The sequence below is a fragment of the Natrix helvetica genome, assembly GCF_964273705.1.
Source record: "Natrix helvetica genome assembly, chromosome: 15".
Taxonomy (NCBI): domain Eukaryota; kingdom Metazoa; phylum Chordata; class Lepidosauria; order Squamata; family Natricidae; genus Natrix; species Natrix helvetica.
In genome coordinates this window covers 9,348,980-9,365,286 of record NC_138565.1, presented here as the reverse complement: position 1 = coordinate 9,365,286, position 16,307 = coordinate 9,348,980, and the positions used below count along the sequence as shown (strand labels likewise).

The 16,307-nt window shown below is 44.9% G+C and overlaps 1 protein-coding gene across 2 annotated transcripts in view; it reads left to right on the top strand.

Annotated features, from left to right (window-relative positions):
• DIPK1B (divergent protein kinase domain 1B) overlaps positions 1-15,224 on the top strand; it is a 20,354-nt gene extending 5,130 nt beyond the window's left edge. Inside the window, exons 2-5 of one of the 2 annotated variants that reach the window (XM_081967028.1) lie at positions 6,513-6,647; positions 9,923-10,030; positions 12,613-12,789; positions 14,183-15,224. In XM_081967028.1, the coding sequence (XP_081823154.1) occupies positions 6,513-6,647; positions 9,923-10,030; positions 12,613-12,789; positions 14,183-14,995 (1,233 nt within the window). In that variant the 3' untranslated portion in view covers positions 14,996-15,224. Of the gene's footprint in view, positions 1-6,512; positions 6,648-7,083; positions 7,182-9,922; positions 10,031-12,612; positions 12,790-14,182 lie in introns of those variants that run through there. The other variant, XM_081967029.1, reaches the window with a different exon arrangement.
• Positions 15,225-16,307: the final 1,083 nt, after the last annotated feature.

Genomic DNA, 16,307 nt, shown 5'->3' with positions numbered 1-16,307 from the left:
GCAAGCCTGAGGGAGAGAAGGGGACAGGAGAGGATCAACACGGCAAGCCTGAGGGAGAGAAGGGGATAGGAGAGGATCAACACGGCAAGCCTGAGGGAGAGAAGGGGATAGGAGAGGATCAACACGGCAAGCCTGACGGAGAGAAGGGGATAGGAGAGGATCAACGGGGCAAACCTGAGGGAGAGAAGGGGATAGGAGAGGATCAACGGGGCAAGCCGGACGGAAAGAAGGGGGTAGGAGAGGATCAATGGGGCAAGCCTGAGGGAGAGAAGGGGTTAGGACAGGATCAATGGGGCAAGCCTGAGGGAGAGAAGGGGATAGGAGTGGATCAACAGTGCAAGGCTGAGGGGGAGAAGGGGATAGGAGAGGATCAATGGGGCAAGCCTGAGGGAGAGAAGGGGATAGGAGAGGTTCAACGAGGCAAGCCTGAGGGGGAGAAAGGGAGAGGAGAGAGGAGAGGCCTCTGTGGGGCAAGCCTGAGGGAGAGAAGGGAATAGGAGAGGATCAACGGGGCAAGTCTGAAAGAGAGAAGGGGAGAGGAGACGCCGGATTGTAACTACTCATTTATTTTCAAGCTGTTAAGTGCCGACTTATCAAGCCCGATCACATAGTATCGTAGCCGAGCACGAGTATTCAGCTAGTTAAAGATAAAAAGTTGTTTGTTCCTGGAAACACGATGCTTCCTTTTTGCAGGGGCCACAATGGGAAGGAAGCCGGAGTCCTTGGCAATCCTTTCCTCCCACAAATTCTTTTTTAAACTCTGCACTTCCTACCAGGAACGATCAGGATTTGTGCTCACCTGGAAATTATCCCTATTATTTTTAGGAAGCGACTGCAGAGAGGAGTCACAACTGTAGCTCTACAGATAGTCCTCAACTTACAACCGTTTATTAAATGATTGCTCAGAGTTACATGTGATCAAAAGAGATTAGACATGTCCCGTTCTCTTAACCATTCATCATTCAGTTTTGCCTCCGGATCCCTGATAACCTTTGTTTCTCTTAACAGAACAACAAAGTTAGAAGGGACCTTGGAGGTCTTCTAGTCCAACCCCCTGCTCAAGCAGGAGGTCGTTACAGAATCATAGAATAAAAGAGCTTGAAGGGACTTTGGAGGTCTTCTAATCCAACCCCCCTACTCAAGCAGGAAAACCTTACAGATTCATATAAGACTTGAAGGGACCTTGGAGGCCTTCTAGTCCAACCCCCTACTCAAGCAGGAGACCCTACACCATTCTGGACAAATGGCTGTCTAACCTCACCTTAAACTTAACTTAACTTAACTTTATTCAATTTCTAGACCGCCCCTCTCTCAAAAGAGACTCGGGGCGGTGTACAGTCATATTAAAATAATTGAACAACAAATATACATGGTATAAATACAAAATCAATAAATTAAATATAGGACTGGAGGAGGTAGTAATGATTCACTGTACAATTTAGTTAAGTTAGATTAAAATTGTAAAAATTATAAAAACATTTACCCTAAAAACTATCCCCAATAAAATATCCGCCAGGAGGTAAGAGTAGAACTATAAGTGGGCCAGGCCGGCTAATCGGAACAGGTGAGTCTTAAGTTTTTGTCGGAAGGAGCGGAAGTCGGTAGTAGTTCTAAAATCTTCCATGATTCACATTCTAGCAGGCAGAAATGATACTCAGAACCATCTTCAGTGGTTTAGAGAGATAGCTTGAAAGGAACAGAATGACATCCCAAAAAATCAAAAGCAATATTCCTTGCTAAAAGGACAACCTCAGCTGGACAGGTGTTTCACAGGTGGAAGACTGTGAGACTTACCCTCCCACCTCTGTTGAGTGAGCTCTCTCGTCTGGCTCCCTGAAAACCAAATGTAATTTTAGGCTGCAACGGCAGAGGTGCCGTTTCCAAATCACGGGGCATAATCATTTCACTTTATTCTGCTTTATTAATCAGATCCCATTGTGAATATTGCAGTATTGCATTAAGGAGGATTCAGAGACACCGAGGAAGGCAGCAAAGTCCTCTGAACAGAAATGAGTCTATACGGGCTGGGGGAAAAACTGTTTGTGAGCCTAATCTGTATTTAGACCTGCCTAAATGTAAAACTTTGCTTTTCTCCACATTGAAATTCATTCCAAGTGCCTTGCGAGATTACAGCTGGCAGGTTAGGAAAACAGAGGCCAAGCAAATGAAATCTACCATTGTTAGCACGATGGTAAAAGTGAGTCATCTTCACTGGGGCAGGTTGTGGTTCTTGCTTGCCCTGGACCAAAGATTTGTGATAGGGACACCAGATGGACATCTGGGGAAGGAACCAAGCTGGCAGGAGAGCTGATTGAATGCTTATGCATTGCTCTGTTGAGAGAACACACTGTCTGCTTTTCGGTTAACATCTGTCCCCTAGTCCCCTATGTCCTCCTGCTTTGTATGCAAATTACATTTAAAGTGATTTAATCAAGCAATTAATCAGTTAAAAGGCAGGCGTCAAACCACTTGCGGTTTCTGAATTGTTTGGCACAAGGACTGGATTAGCACAACACACTAGGATTCACGATTCGTTTTGTTTGGTGGGAAGTCAGGTTTTCAAGTTGAGATTGGACAAAGCGGTCTTCTGCTTCAGCGGGAGGCTGGACTAGAAGACCTCTGAGGTGCCTTCCAACTTTGCTTATTCTGTGTTATTCTATGAATGAATCCAGCCAAGAGCGTTCCATCACAACCCAAAGTTGAAGATGTTCCCAGTTAAACTTTTTTTTTAAAGTTTTTTATTTTTATTTTTTGACATAGATATAATCCAAAGTATACCATTACATCTTAACAAACATTTTTTTAAAAATATTCAATGATATATCAATTCCTCTTACCATCAAGCCCCATCAATTTTTATTTGCTCTTCTGCTTTCCGTACACATTATAGTCTATTTCATCTTCACCTTCTCCTCTCCCTCGCTCCTCCTCCCTACCTCCTTTCTTCCCTCTGCCATCTGTCTTCTCTACTTCCCCTTGCTCTCTTCCTCTCTTCTCCCTCTTTCCACACCTTCCCTCTCTCCTTCCTCCCTCCTGCTTCCCTTTCTCGTGTCTGCTCTCTCTCCTTTTCTCCCTTCCAGTCTCTATTTTGCATGGTGTATTTCAGCGTTTGCGCAAACCCCATTCAATATCAGTGGCATTAATAATTATATTCCAAAAAAACTATTTTCCATATTACTAATTTTACATACCTTCTCCTTTTAAGTTAAGCTTTTCCCAGTTAAACTTTTTTTTATTTTTTTAAGAATTTTTTTTACTGTTTTAATTAAACAAAAATACAAAAAAAACATTCTTCATTACATCTTGTAGAAAGCATGTCGATTGGTTACAAATGAATTTCGTGCGTTACTATACATCCTTCATATTTTTAATTTATATTTTAAAATCGAAGACCTTTATGTATTTTACCATCAATATACCATCATTCTCATGCAGCTGTAATTATTTAAATATGCTTTTATCTAGAATAATTTGCACTTGAAGACACAACCATCTACTGGCATTCATTAGCTATTCCTATAAACCTCCAATTATTACCCTTTTATAGCATATTCCCTTTTTTTCCCCAACTCACTATCTAAGGCTTATATCTAATTGCTTTTACCAATGCCAAGACATATAAAAATCATTAAACATTATCCATTAACATTTTCTTATTGTTATTATAGTTATCTAAAGAAAAAAAAGATTTTTTTGTCATTTATATCACATCTCCTCCCCACCAACCAAAGAAAAATTACATCTTTATAATAAAGTCTAAGCAAAAATGTGTTAGTAGAGTTTATAAGTGCCCAAGAAAAATTACATCTTTATAATAAAATCTAAACAAAAATATATTAGTGAAATTGATAAATCTTTTCCCCAGGTCGCAATTTACAGTTTATATCCAAATTATTTTTACTAATTGAGATTATTACTTTGTTGTTGTTGTTGTTGTTGTTGTTGTTGTTGTTGTTGTTGTTGTTGTTATTATTATACAATTGTATCACAGCGGCCAGTTGTTTCGCTGGATTTGGCATTGATTACTAGTCGGGCCCCACCCAGGGGCTTAGGACGTCGTAACGTATTTTCGTAATATACGTGCGGATCCAAGCAGTGCAGCTTTTTGCATTTGACTGATGGTGATTTTGTCAAGTTTAACTGTTTTAAATGTAATTCCAGTGCTTTGGAATAGCACCTAGTGTGCCGATTACCACTGGAATTACCACTGCTGGTTTGTGCCATAATCGTTGAATTTCAATTTTTAAGTCCTGGTATTTTGCGATTTTTTCATATTCCTTCTCGGCGACCCTGCTATCACCTGGTATTGCAATGTCTTTGATTGTAACCTTATTTTTCTCAACCAGTGTGATGTCTGGTGTATTATGTGCCAGTATTTTATCTGTCTGTATGCGAAAATCCCACAAGATCTTGACCATCTGACCCTCGACGACTTTTTCAGGTTTATGTTCCCACCAGTTTGTTGCTGTTTTAATATTATAATTTTTGCACAAATTCCAGTGGATCATTTGTGCCACTGAATTGTGCCGCATTTTACAGTCAGTCTGCGCAATTTTTTTACAGCAGCTGAGTATGTGGTCAACAGTTTCATCAACTTCTTTGCAGAGTCTGCATTTGGCATCATCAGAGGATTTTTCGATTTTGGTCTTAATGGCATTTGTGCGGATAGCTTGCTCTTGCGCAGCCAGGATTAGTGACTCTGTTTCTTTCTTTATTGTACCTGTTGTTAACCATAACCAAGTTTTTTCACTGTCCACTTTATTTTTTATTTTTTCCAGAAATTGACCATGTAAGGCTTTGTTCTGCCAACTCTCCATTCTTGATTTTATCACATCTTTTCTGTATTCTTGTTTCGTCTGTTGGGCCTTCAGTAGATTTTTGTTCTTTACTTCGATTAATAGATGTTCTTGACTTTCTTTTAAATAATCAGCCAGTGCATGTGTGCATTATTATTATTATTATTATTATTATTATTATTATTATTATTATTATTATTATTATTATTATTATTATTATTGCATCAACAGAATTGTATCACAGCGGCCAGTTGTTTCGCCGGATTTGGCATTGATTACTAGTCGGGCCCCACCCAGGGGCCTAGGACGTCGTAACATATTTTCGTAATATACGTGCAGATCCAAGCAGTGCAGCTTTTTGCATTTGACTGATGGTGATTTTGTCAAGTTTTAACTGTTTTAAATGTAATTTCAGTGCTTTTGGAATAGCACCCAGTGTGCCGATTACCACTGGAATTACCACTGCTGGTTTGTGCCATAATCGTTGAATTTCAATTTTTAAGTCCTGGTATTTTGCGATTTTTTCATATTCCTTCTCGGCGACCCTGCTATCACCTGGTATTGCAATGTCTTTGATTGTAACCTTATTTTTCTCAACCAGTGTGATGTCTGGTGTATTATGTGCCAGTATTTTATCTGTCTGTATGCGAAAATCCCACAAGATCTTGACCATCTGACCCTCGACGACTTTTTCAGGCTTATGTTCCCACCAGTTTGTTGCTGTTTTAATATTATGATTTTTGCACAAATTCCAGTGGATCATTTGTGCCACTGAATTGTGCCGCAATTTATAGTCAGTCTGCGCAATTTTTTTACAGCAGCTGAGTATGTGGTCAACAGTTTCATCAACTTCTTTGCAGAGTCTGCATTTCGCATCATCAGAGGATTTTTCGATTTTGGCCTTAATGGCATTTGTGCGGATAGCTTGTTCTTGCGCAGCCAAGATTAGTGACTCTGTTTCTTTCTTTAATGTACCTGTTGTTAACCATAACCAAGTTTTTTCACTGTCCACTCTATCTTTTATTTTTTCCAGAAATTGACCATGTAAGGCTTTGTTCTGCCAACTCTCCATTCTTGATTTTATCACATCTTTTCTGTATTCTTGTTTCGTCTGTTGGGCCTTCAATAGATTTTTGTTCTTTACTTCGATTAATAGATGTTCTTGACTTTCTTTTAAATAATCTGCCAGTGCATGTTTTTCTTCTTCAACTATTTGCTTCACTTGTAATAATCCTCTGCCACCTGATTTTCGGGGCAGGTATAGTCTATCAGTGTCACCACGTGGATGTAAACTGTAGTGCATTGTAGTGCATTATTATTATTATTATTATTATTATTATTATTATTATTATTATTATTATTATTATTATTATTATTATTATTATTATTATTATCTTTTCCCAGTTAAACTTTTAATTGCACTTCTTAGCTTTCTTATTTTTCTTCCAGGGCAGGGGTCTCCAACCTTGGTAGCGTTAAGATTGGAGGACTTCAACTCCCACAATTCCGGGAGTTGAAGTCCTCCAAGCTTAAAGTGGCCAAGGTTGGAGACCCCTGTCCCAGGGCATCACTAGCCCCGTCTAGCTTAGCTTCTGAGATCAGCCAAGGCCTGCCAGGTGGCTCCACCCTCCATTGCATCCAGGGACATCTGGAATGGCGCCTTGTAGCTGTTGGAATATGCTGCTGATCCTCTTTGCTTTCTTTCTCCTCTATCAGAACCGTCTTCCTGGCATCAAAGTGAAGTATCTCTTCTTTGCCTGGCTGGGCATTTTTGTGGGCAGCTGGATGGTCTATATGCATTATTCGTCCTACTCCGAGCTCTGCCGGGGACACATATGCCAGGCGATCATTGTAAGTGTTTCTCTTGGGAGGGGCTCAGGGGTGAAATGCTACCAGTTCGGGCCAGTCCACCCGAACAGGTAGCAAAAAATGCTAAATAAGCTTTTTTTTTAAAAAAAGTTCCAAACAGTGCATGTCGCACAGCTGATCTTTGGAACTTTTTTAAAAAACTTTTTAAGCATTTTTTTTCCTACAGGTTCTCTGGAAATGTAGGGATGGGGTCCATTTTTTCTCCCCAAAACAGGAGGTGGGAGTGGAAAGAAAGAAAGAAAGAAAGAAAGAAAGAAAGAAAGAAAGAAAGAAAGAAAGAAAGAAAGAAAGAAAGAAAGAAAGAAAGAAAGAAAGAAAGAAAGAAGAAAGAAAGGAGAGAGAGAGAAAGAAAGGAGAGAGAGAGAAAGAAAGAAAAAGAAAGAAAGGGAGGGAGGGAGGGAGGAAAAAAGGAGAGGAAGGAAGGACTACACACCTGGCACTTGACGCAGCTTCAGAGGATAATCCAGGACCTTGAGGTCATCTAGACCAACCCTGCTCCAGCAGGACATCGTTAAAGTGAGTTTCTGTCTTTTAATCCCCCAGTTACATGACTACATAGCCACGCCCACTGAGTCACATGACCCACACCAAGCCATGCCCCCAGAACCGGTAGGAAAAAAAAATCGATTTCACCACTGGAGGGGCTCCTCCAGCTAGCAGAGAGCGAGGGTAGGGCAGCTTCCAGATGGACAGCAACTGTTTCCCAAACATGACAAACCTCTGATGTGAACTCAAAAGATTCCTTTGTTAGGAGCGCCAGCAGCCCCTGTAAAATGTTTCTCTCTCAACGCAGGCTAACAAGTCCATCCGGCAGGGAGATGAATAGTTGTCTTCCACACCTCTTCATCTCCGTCCCCTGCCTTTGACCCCCAGAGCCAGGGTGGGGCGTCACTAGCAGAGGTGGCTCTTCTGTCCCAAGGACCGGCCCATAGATTTCCACTGCTCTCCTCTCCTCTGCCTTCTGTGCATCAGGCACTGGACCCAGCTGTTCCTCCTCTTCCTCATCAGCCACCTCCAGACCTTGGGGCTGTTGACTCTCCATCTGAGGACTGACAGACGTCCCAGGCTCCTGACCATCATCAGTGTTAGAAGGCAGTTGAAGTTTGCTCTCTCTTTATATGCCTTCGCTTGCCCGGCCATCATCAGTGGAAGTGGGCTGTTGTCATAAGGTTGTTTATTATTTGATTGTTTATTATTTGATTGTTAGTCTACAGGTAGTCCTCGTTTTATAACAGCTTGTTAAGTGACTGTTTGAAGTTATAACCACACGAAAAAAATGACCTATGACCATTTTTCACACTTATGATTGCCGCAGCATTCCCATAATCATGTGATGAAATTCAGGCACGTAGCAACTGGCTCATATTTATGACCGTCACGGTGTCCCGGGGTCATGTGATCACCTTTCGTGGCCTTCAAAGTCAACGGGGAAGCCAGACTCACTTAACAACATTATTATTAATTTTACTGCACAGGTTCACTTAACGACGGTGGGAAGAAAGGTTGAAAAATGGGGCAAAAATTCCCTGTTATGAGGCTGAAGTTTTTGTATATAATTATGTGGATTGTGCATATATGTTTATTTCTCTTTGTCATATTCTCATCAGATGCTAAATAAATCTACATATATAAAGGGCAAATACCACTCACTCATCACAAAATCTCCAGAACCATAAGGCCTACAAACTTGAAATTTGGCACATATGTTCCTCTTGGCTTTTAGGTGCTTGCTAAAATGACTCTCAGATAATTAATATTTCTTATACAGTATTGCATTAACATGCTCTGATGCTAAGGAGTTAGACATTCTACTCCCCCTCCCCACTTGAAAAGGAGTCTGTTCCAACTGCTAGCTGCCTTATGTTAACACGCTCTAATGCTAGGAAGTTAGACATTCTACATTAAGTTTCAAGTTTTAAATATCAAGCCCAATCACATAGTTTCGTAGCGAAGCATGGGTATCCAGCTAGTAAAATAATAAAGTCTAGGCTAGAGTTTCTCAACTTTGGCGCCTTTAAGGCCGATTTCAACTCTCCAGAATGCTGGCTGGGGAATTCTGGGAGTTGAAGTCCACAGGCGCCAAGGTTGGGAAACACTGGTCTAACTCTTCCATTTATCTCAAAAACATTTAATAAATTGTATTGGAAAAGAAGCTACCAGGTTCCTCCTTCTACACTCTGCTCCTTGCAACCAGAATGGACCCCACATTTTGGTTGTTAAGTGAGACATTTTAAGTGAGTTTTGTCCCATTTTATGACCTTTGTTGCCACAATTGTTAAGTGAATCACTGTACTTATTAAGTTAGTAACATGGTTGTTAACGAAGCCGAGTCCTTGTCCCGATAAACCCCTTTTATTTAATTGAGAGTGAATTCCTCTCCAACAAAGTCTTTCCTCTCCTGCAATCTTTCAAAATAGTTCACAATTACCAACCTTTATAAGGCTTGGAGAGGGGCCAGGCCGATATCTTTCAGATGCCGCAACACTAGGCAAGCATGCAGGAATGAACTAATTGCCTCCTGCAAACTCCACTCCCCTGTTGCTCCTCTTTTATTCCTATGGGAGGGGCCATTCACCGTCCACCTGTGGCTTTACTCCCAAGTCGACCCCTGTTCTTTAGCTGTTCCCTTCTCCTGGCAACTCTGCGCATGCGCACACTGGGAACAGGCTCCAGCTGTTCTTCTGCCCCACTGATGTCTGACTCCGAAGGCAGCTGATAAATGTCGGACGGCCCTGGCACAATCTCTGTTTCTGACGCAGAGCCTTCCCCAGACTCCAGGACTGGCCCATGTTCCTCCCCAACCTCCTCACAGTCCAGATCTGCTGCCACAACTGGTTGCCGTGTCCAAATTTTGATCACGTGGCCATGGGAATGCTGCGATGGTCATAAGTGTGGAAATGGTCGTGTGTCACTTTTTTCAGTGACTTTGAACAGTCACTAAATGAACTGTTGTAACTTGAGGACTACCTGCATTTAATAAGTGATAAATTGCCCAGAGTCCTATTTTTTTTTAATTGATGGAAGCAGTTTCTCACTATTGTTAAGTAGATGAAATCACCTGAGTTTATAAGACAGGAAATACACATGATTCCCAGCCGAAGAGATGCTCAGGATTTCTCTCCCTCTCTCTCTCTCTCTCTCTCTCTCTCTCTCTCTCTCTCTCTCTCTCTCTCTCTCTCTCTCCCTCCCTCCCTCCCTCCCTCCCTCTCTCTCTCTCTCTCTCTCTCTCTCTCTCTCTCTCTCTCTCTCTCTTTCAGTGCGATCAATACAACAAAGGCATCATCTCGGGATCAATGTGCAAAGACCTTTGTGAGGACCACACCTTGGTGTTTGAACACTGCTTGTCCCCTTCTCCCACCCAACAGGTAGGTCCTGAGAAATCACATGTTTTATGCTGAGGACAAGCTCCTTGTTTAGGACAGGGGCTGAGCTGTCTCTGGAAAAATGTGAACAACTTGTTTTTCTTTCAGAAAAAAATAACTTCAGAGAACGGAAAGAAAATGTAGCCTGGTTGACATGGAACTCTACTCCAAAATAATATTATCTTTGATTTGTAAGAGAACTGGGTTTTGGCAGGTCTGGGTAGTCTGGGAGTTTTCATGATTTCTTCTCCAAGGTTACCTCTGAAATCTTGCTCTTAAAAAGACTGCCGCGACGTGATAGCGATCTTCCAATATTTTAGGGGCTCTCCAAGGCACCTGAAGGCAGGACAAGCAAGAATGGATGGAAACGCGTCAAGGAGAGAAGCAACCTAGAAATAAAAGAGAAATTTCCCGACAGTAAGAACAATTAATCCGTGCAACAGCTTCCCTCCAGAGGTTGTGGCTGTTCCATCATTGGAAGTTTTCAAGAAGAGACTGGAAAGCCATTTGTACAGAATGGCACAGTCTCTTCCTTGAGCAGGGGGTTGGACTAGAACAGGGGTGTCCAAACTTGGGAACTTTAAGACTTGTGGACTTCAACTCCCAGAATTCCCCAGCCAGCCATGCTGGCTGGGGAATTCTGGGAGCTGAAGTCCACAAGTCTTAAAGTTCCCAAGTTTGGACACCCCTGGACTAGAAGAACTTCAAGATATCTTCCAACTCTGTTATAGTGCCATTCTATTCATTAAAAAGTTAATATTCAGGGTCCGCAGCTGTAGGGACGTGGCCGCTCAGTGGCTAAGACGCTGAGCTTGTCGATCAAAAGTTCGGCAGTTCGGAGGTTCGAATCCCTAGCACCAGATAACGGGGTGAGCTCCCATTACTAGTCACAGATTCTGCCAACCTAGCTGTTCGAACGCATGTACAAATGCAAGTAGAAAAATAGGGACCACTTTGGTGGGAAGATAACAGCGTTCCATGCACCTTCGGCATTTAGTCATGCTGGCCATATGACCACGGAGACGTCTTCAGATAGGGCTGGCTCTTCGGTTTTGAAACGGAGATGAGCATCGCCCCTAGAATCAGGAACGACTAGCACATAAGTGCGAGGGGAACCTTACAGCTGTTGCCTAGGGATATCGTGGAAATACAGATACTCAGAGTAACTGTCTTAAATTGCACATGAAGTAGAACAGGATGAGAGTTAGGAGAGGCAGAAGCAACTTGGATCTGAAAGGTCTCCCTATAGGGAGTCCTTAACTTTTTTCCCTCCTCAGGGAAACCTCAAATCTGAAAACGAAGTGGCTTTTCTGCTTTCCAGAGCCAAGGGAACATGAATATCTACTTGTTTTTTCAAAGTGGAGTTCTGCCTCAAAACTCAGGTTTTCTGGCTGAATTGAGTTCTATAACCAATTGTGAGATACGCCTTAGGCCAGGGGTGTCCAAACTTGGCAACTTTAAGACTTGTGGACTTCAACTCCCAGAATTCCCCAGCCAGCTGGCTGGGGAATTCTGGGAGTTGAAGTCCACAAGTCTTAAAGTTGCCAAGTTTGGACACCCCTGCCTTAGGCTAACTCCTCAGGGAAACCTCGGATCTGAAAACGAAGTGGTTTTTCTGCTTTCCGGAGCCAGGGGAACACTGAAACGGGGGCTTGTGACACAGATTCAAAGTTCTGACATCCAGCTCTCCCCATGGTCATGTGACTGCATTTGGGGGATTTGGCAACCTTGTGGAGGGCGAAAGGAGCCTCCCACTCCCCCGGAGGCCCTCTGGAGGCTTCAGGAGCTTCTCTGAAGCCTCAGGAGCGCCAAAAAACGGCCCTATGGGCAAACAGGAAGTTCGGTGACGGACTTGCGGTTTGCTTGGAGAGTCGGTTTAAGCCTCCAGAGGCTTCAGGGACCTTCAGGAGGGCCTCCGGGGGAGCGGGGGGCTGTTTTTGTCCTCCCCAGGCTTCTATAAAGCCTCAGGAGCCTGGGGAGGGCGAAAAAAGCATGGAAAAATTGGGCGGGAGCACCTCTCATGCACGCATGCACGCTGGGGGGGGGGGTGCGTTGCATTATGGGTGCAGCACGCCCGTGCACGACCCCCCTGCGCTCCCCCCCTCTATGGCACGCGAGCTAAAAAAGCTTCGCCATCGCTGGTGTAGGGTCTCCTGCTTGAGCGGGGGGTTGGACTAGATGACCTATGAGGTCCCTTCCAACTCTGTTCATCTGTTATCTGTTAAATGTCATCTTCACGGTCGACATACAGGGAAACAGTCGCACCACAGGGATTTGCAGTTTTTTTGTTTCTAGAAACCGGTATGTGCTTTCAATGTTTGCAAAAACAATATCCCAGAGTGTACAGTGGGTTCAATTAACCACCGCTGCATTTTCTTTACAACTTCATTTAACAACAGCCGCACAAAAAAGTCGGGCATGGTCACGGGACAACTCGCTTTGCAACTAACTGCCAGGACTTACCAACCTAAAATTCTGGGCTCAGTCCCAACCGTATATCGAGACAACGTACATTGTAAGTCTCCAGCTGCTGAGGTTAAGGCAGTTTAACACAATCCAGGCACCATTTTTGTTGTGTCTTGCAGGTTTACAGCGGCCTCTGGAAGGAGAAAGAAGTGATTATCAAGTGTGGCCTGGAAGAAGCCTTGAAGGCCGACAGCAACCCAGATGCAGATCCCAGGAGGGATGTGCTTCTCTTCAACAAGCCAACGAGGGGGACATCCATGGATGAATTCCGAGAGATGCTTCTGAGTTTCTTGAAGGTGAGGGCCTCTCCATTCCGAGGAGAAGACCTTTCAACCACCTCTCAAGGGGCCAATTCGCACCTGCATTTGTGGCTTGCAATGTGGCAGGCTGCCCCTTGCCACAGAATGTGGGAGCAAGAGGGGAGACAAGTGCATTGCTTTGGAGAGAAGGCCTTTTTTAAGGGGGGGCTGCCCCATGGAAGGGGGAGCCTCCAGATTAAGTGTCGGTCTTGGAAATGATTTGTTTTGTTTGTTTGTTTGTTTGTTTGTTTGTTTGTCAAACATGTACAAGATAACAAGTATAGGTATGGACATAAACATGAACAAAGGAAGTAAATACAGAAAAATGGGGACAGTAGGACAGGGACGGTAGGCACGCTGGTGTGCTTATGCACATCCCCTTTGCGGACCTCTTAGGAATGGGGTGAGGTCCACGGTAGACAGTTTAAGGTTGAAGTTATGGGGGTTTGAGGATGTAACAACGGAGTCAGGTAGAGCATTCCAGGCGTTGACCACTCTGTTGCTGAAGTCGCATTTTCTGCAATCAAGTTTGAAGCGGTTGACCTTGAGTTTGTATCTATTGTTTACCCGGATATTATTGTGGCTGAAGCTGAAGAAGCCGTTGATAGGCAAGGTGTTGTAGCAGACAATTTTGTGCACTATGCTTAGATTGGGCCACAGGCTCAATGGTGCCTGCGGTCCAATGGTGCTCCATCATTGGAGGTTTTTAAGAGACTGGACAGCCAATTGTCTCAGATTGTATAGGGCAGCGATGGCGAACCTTTTTTGGCTCGCGTGCCATAAGCCGGGGGAGCGCAGGGGGGTCGTGCGTGGGCGTGCCACACCCATAATGCAATGCGCGAATCCTCCCCAGTGTGCATGTGTGCATGACAGGCGCGACCCCCCCATTTTCTGCATGCTTTTTTCGTCCTCACAAGGCTCCAGAGGCTTTATAGGAGCCTGGGGAGGGCGAAAACAGCCTCCCCCCCCCCCTGGAGGCACTCCGGAGGCTTCAGGAGCTTCCCTAAAGCCTCCGGAGCGCAAAAAACCCGGCCCTATGGGCAAACCAGAAGTTTGGGAATGGACTTCTGGTTTGCTCATAGGGCCGGTTTAAGCCCTCCGGAGCCTTTAGGAGCTTTCCGGAGGCTTCCCTGAAGGCTCCAGAGGACGAAAAACAACCCTATGAGCAAACCAGAAGTGACTTCTGGTTTGCTCCGTGTACCACCTGTGGCATGCATACCATAGGTTCGCCATCCCAGGTATAGGGTCTCCTGTTTGAGAAGGGGGCTGGACTAGAAGACTTCCAAGGTCCCTTTCCAACTCTATTCTATTCTAAATGTTCCTCCCTGCTTTACCATGTTGTAATGTGAGATCCTTGCAAGAAGTCCTGGGTTGTTCTTTGTTTTCACAGGCTGGCCTTGGGGATCAAGCCTCCCTCACCAACTTGGTTAGCCAGATTATCGCCATGGCCGACGTCAGTCGGGATGGGAAGCTTTCTTTGGCCGAAGCGAAATCCATTTGGGCCCTTCTGCAGCTGAACGACTTCCTGCTGACCTTCTCCCTGCACGAGAAGGAGCACACCCCCATGCTGTTGGGGCACTGCGGTGACCTGTACCTCACAGAGAAGATCCACCACACCTCCCTCCACACTATGGACTTCCCTCCCTTCCTGCAGCCGCTGCTGCCTTCCGCTGTCCTCAGAGTCATCCGCCAGTGGTTCTCCCCCGCCTGGCCCCGGCGGGCCAAAATCGCCATTGGACTTCTGGAATTCGTGGAGGAGATCTTCCACGGGAGCTATGGCAACTTCTACATCTGTGAGTCCGGCTTCACCCACATGGGCTACAATAACAGATACGACTTCAAAATGCTGGACCTCAGGACGGTGGCCGCTGAGATGACCATCCAGAGGTTCCTGAAGGGCCGTCACTGTGAGCAAAACACGGACTGCACCTATGGGAAGGACTGCGTGGCGCCGTGCGATAAGCTCATGAAGCAGTGCAAGAGCGACGTAGTCCAGCCCAACCTCGCCAAGGTGTGTGGGCTCCTGTTGGAGTACCTGCTGCATGGGGCCCCGAGCGACTTGAAGGAGGAGCTGCAGAAGCAGCTGAAAACATGCACCACGCTCAGTGGGCTGGCCAGCCAAATGGAGGTGCACCACTCGCTGGTGCTCAACAGCCTCAAGACCCTCTTGTGGAAGAAAATTTCCAACACCCAATATTCCTAGAGAGGCCCCGGGAAGGACAAGGACAAGAAGGCGGCTCCCCTCTTCCCAACTCAGTCTAAGGCCTCCGAGCAAGCAGGCCGCAGGGGAGCCACATGGCCTCCACAGACAGACGGGAGAGAATTTTGGGATGGGGAAGGATGAGGAGGAAGGAAAGCAGCTTTTGTGGAACTGACAGGGACCTCCAGGTGAGCCTAGCTGGGGTGAGGAGAGGATTGTTGTCTGATGTAAATAAACGGCACCTCTCTCTCGTTCTCTCTCTTGCGGATTCTGCTTCAAGGACATGATGGTTGATCCATAGCTGGGGGAGCCAGTTCAAAACAAAGATTAGTCATGCTCTTCGTAGGATCCATTGCTGCCGACTCCCAGGCTGGCTTCAAACAGCGATAGTTTTATAATACAATGGACTTCAGTTCCTTTAGTTAACCGAAATGCAACGCAATTTTATCAGCCCCGAAATGAGGCTAATGCAACGATCAAGTTAAGTGTATTGTGTGATGAAGCCAAATGGCAGGCAGTTGTCTGACCAAGCATTTCTTGCCCCGAACTGAAAAATTAAGATTCTTTTAGCTTCAGGAGACAGGGTCCCATTCAGCTCAGCAGCAGTCCACACAGGTTCACCCGGCCCTCAATAGCCTAATCTGGTGTATGGGATCCATTGCTGAGAGACCACTTTACACAGTTTACATATTAAGAGTTGGAAGGGACCTTGTAGGTCATCTAGTCCAACCCCCACCCAAGCAGGAGACCCTAGCTGCACCATTTTTGACAGGTGGCAGTCCAGTCTCTTCTTAAAAGTCTCCAGGGATGAAGCTCCCACAACTTCCGAAGGCAACTTCTGTTCCATCGGTTGATTGTTCTCACTGTCAGAAAATTCCTCCTTATTTCCAGGTTGAATCTCTCCTTGATCGGTTTCCATCCATTATTCTTTGTCTGGCCTTCAGGTGCCTTGGAAAATAGGTTGACCCCATCCTGTGGCAGTCCCTCAAATATTGGAAGATGCTCTCCTGTCTCCCCTGGTCCTTCTCTTCACTACACTAGCCATGCCCAGTTCCTGCAACCGTTCATTGTTATGTTTTAGCCTCCAGTCCCCTCATCATCCTGGTTGCTCTTCTCTGCACTCTTTCTAGAGTCTCAACCTCTTTTTTATAGTCTGGTGACCAAAATGTAGGTTTTGAAGTGGGGCCTGGCCAGGGTGGAATGAAAGGAAGCACCGCTATTTTGTGATTCTAGATTTTGAGGGCTGCAACTTAAGACTGCAGGTGCTTCCTTTGCAGAAGATCTGAAGAGTCGCTCCTCCTTTTCTCACCAGAAA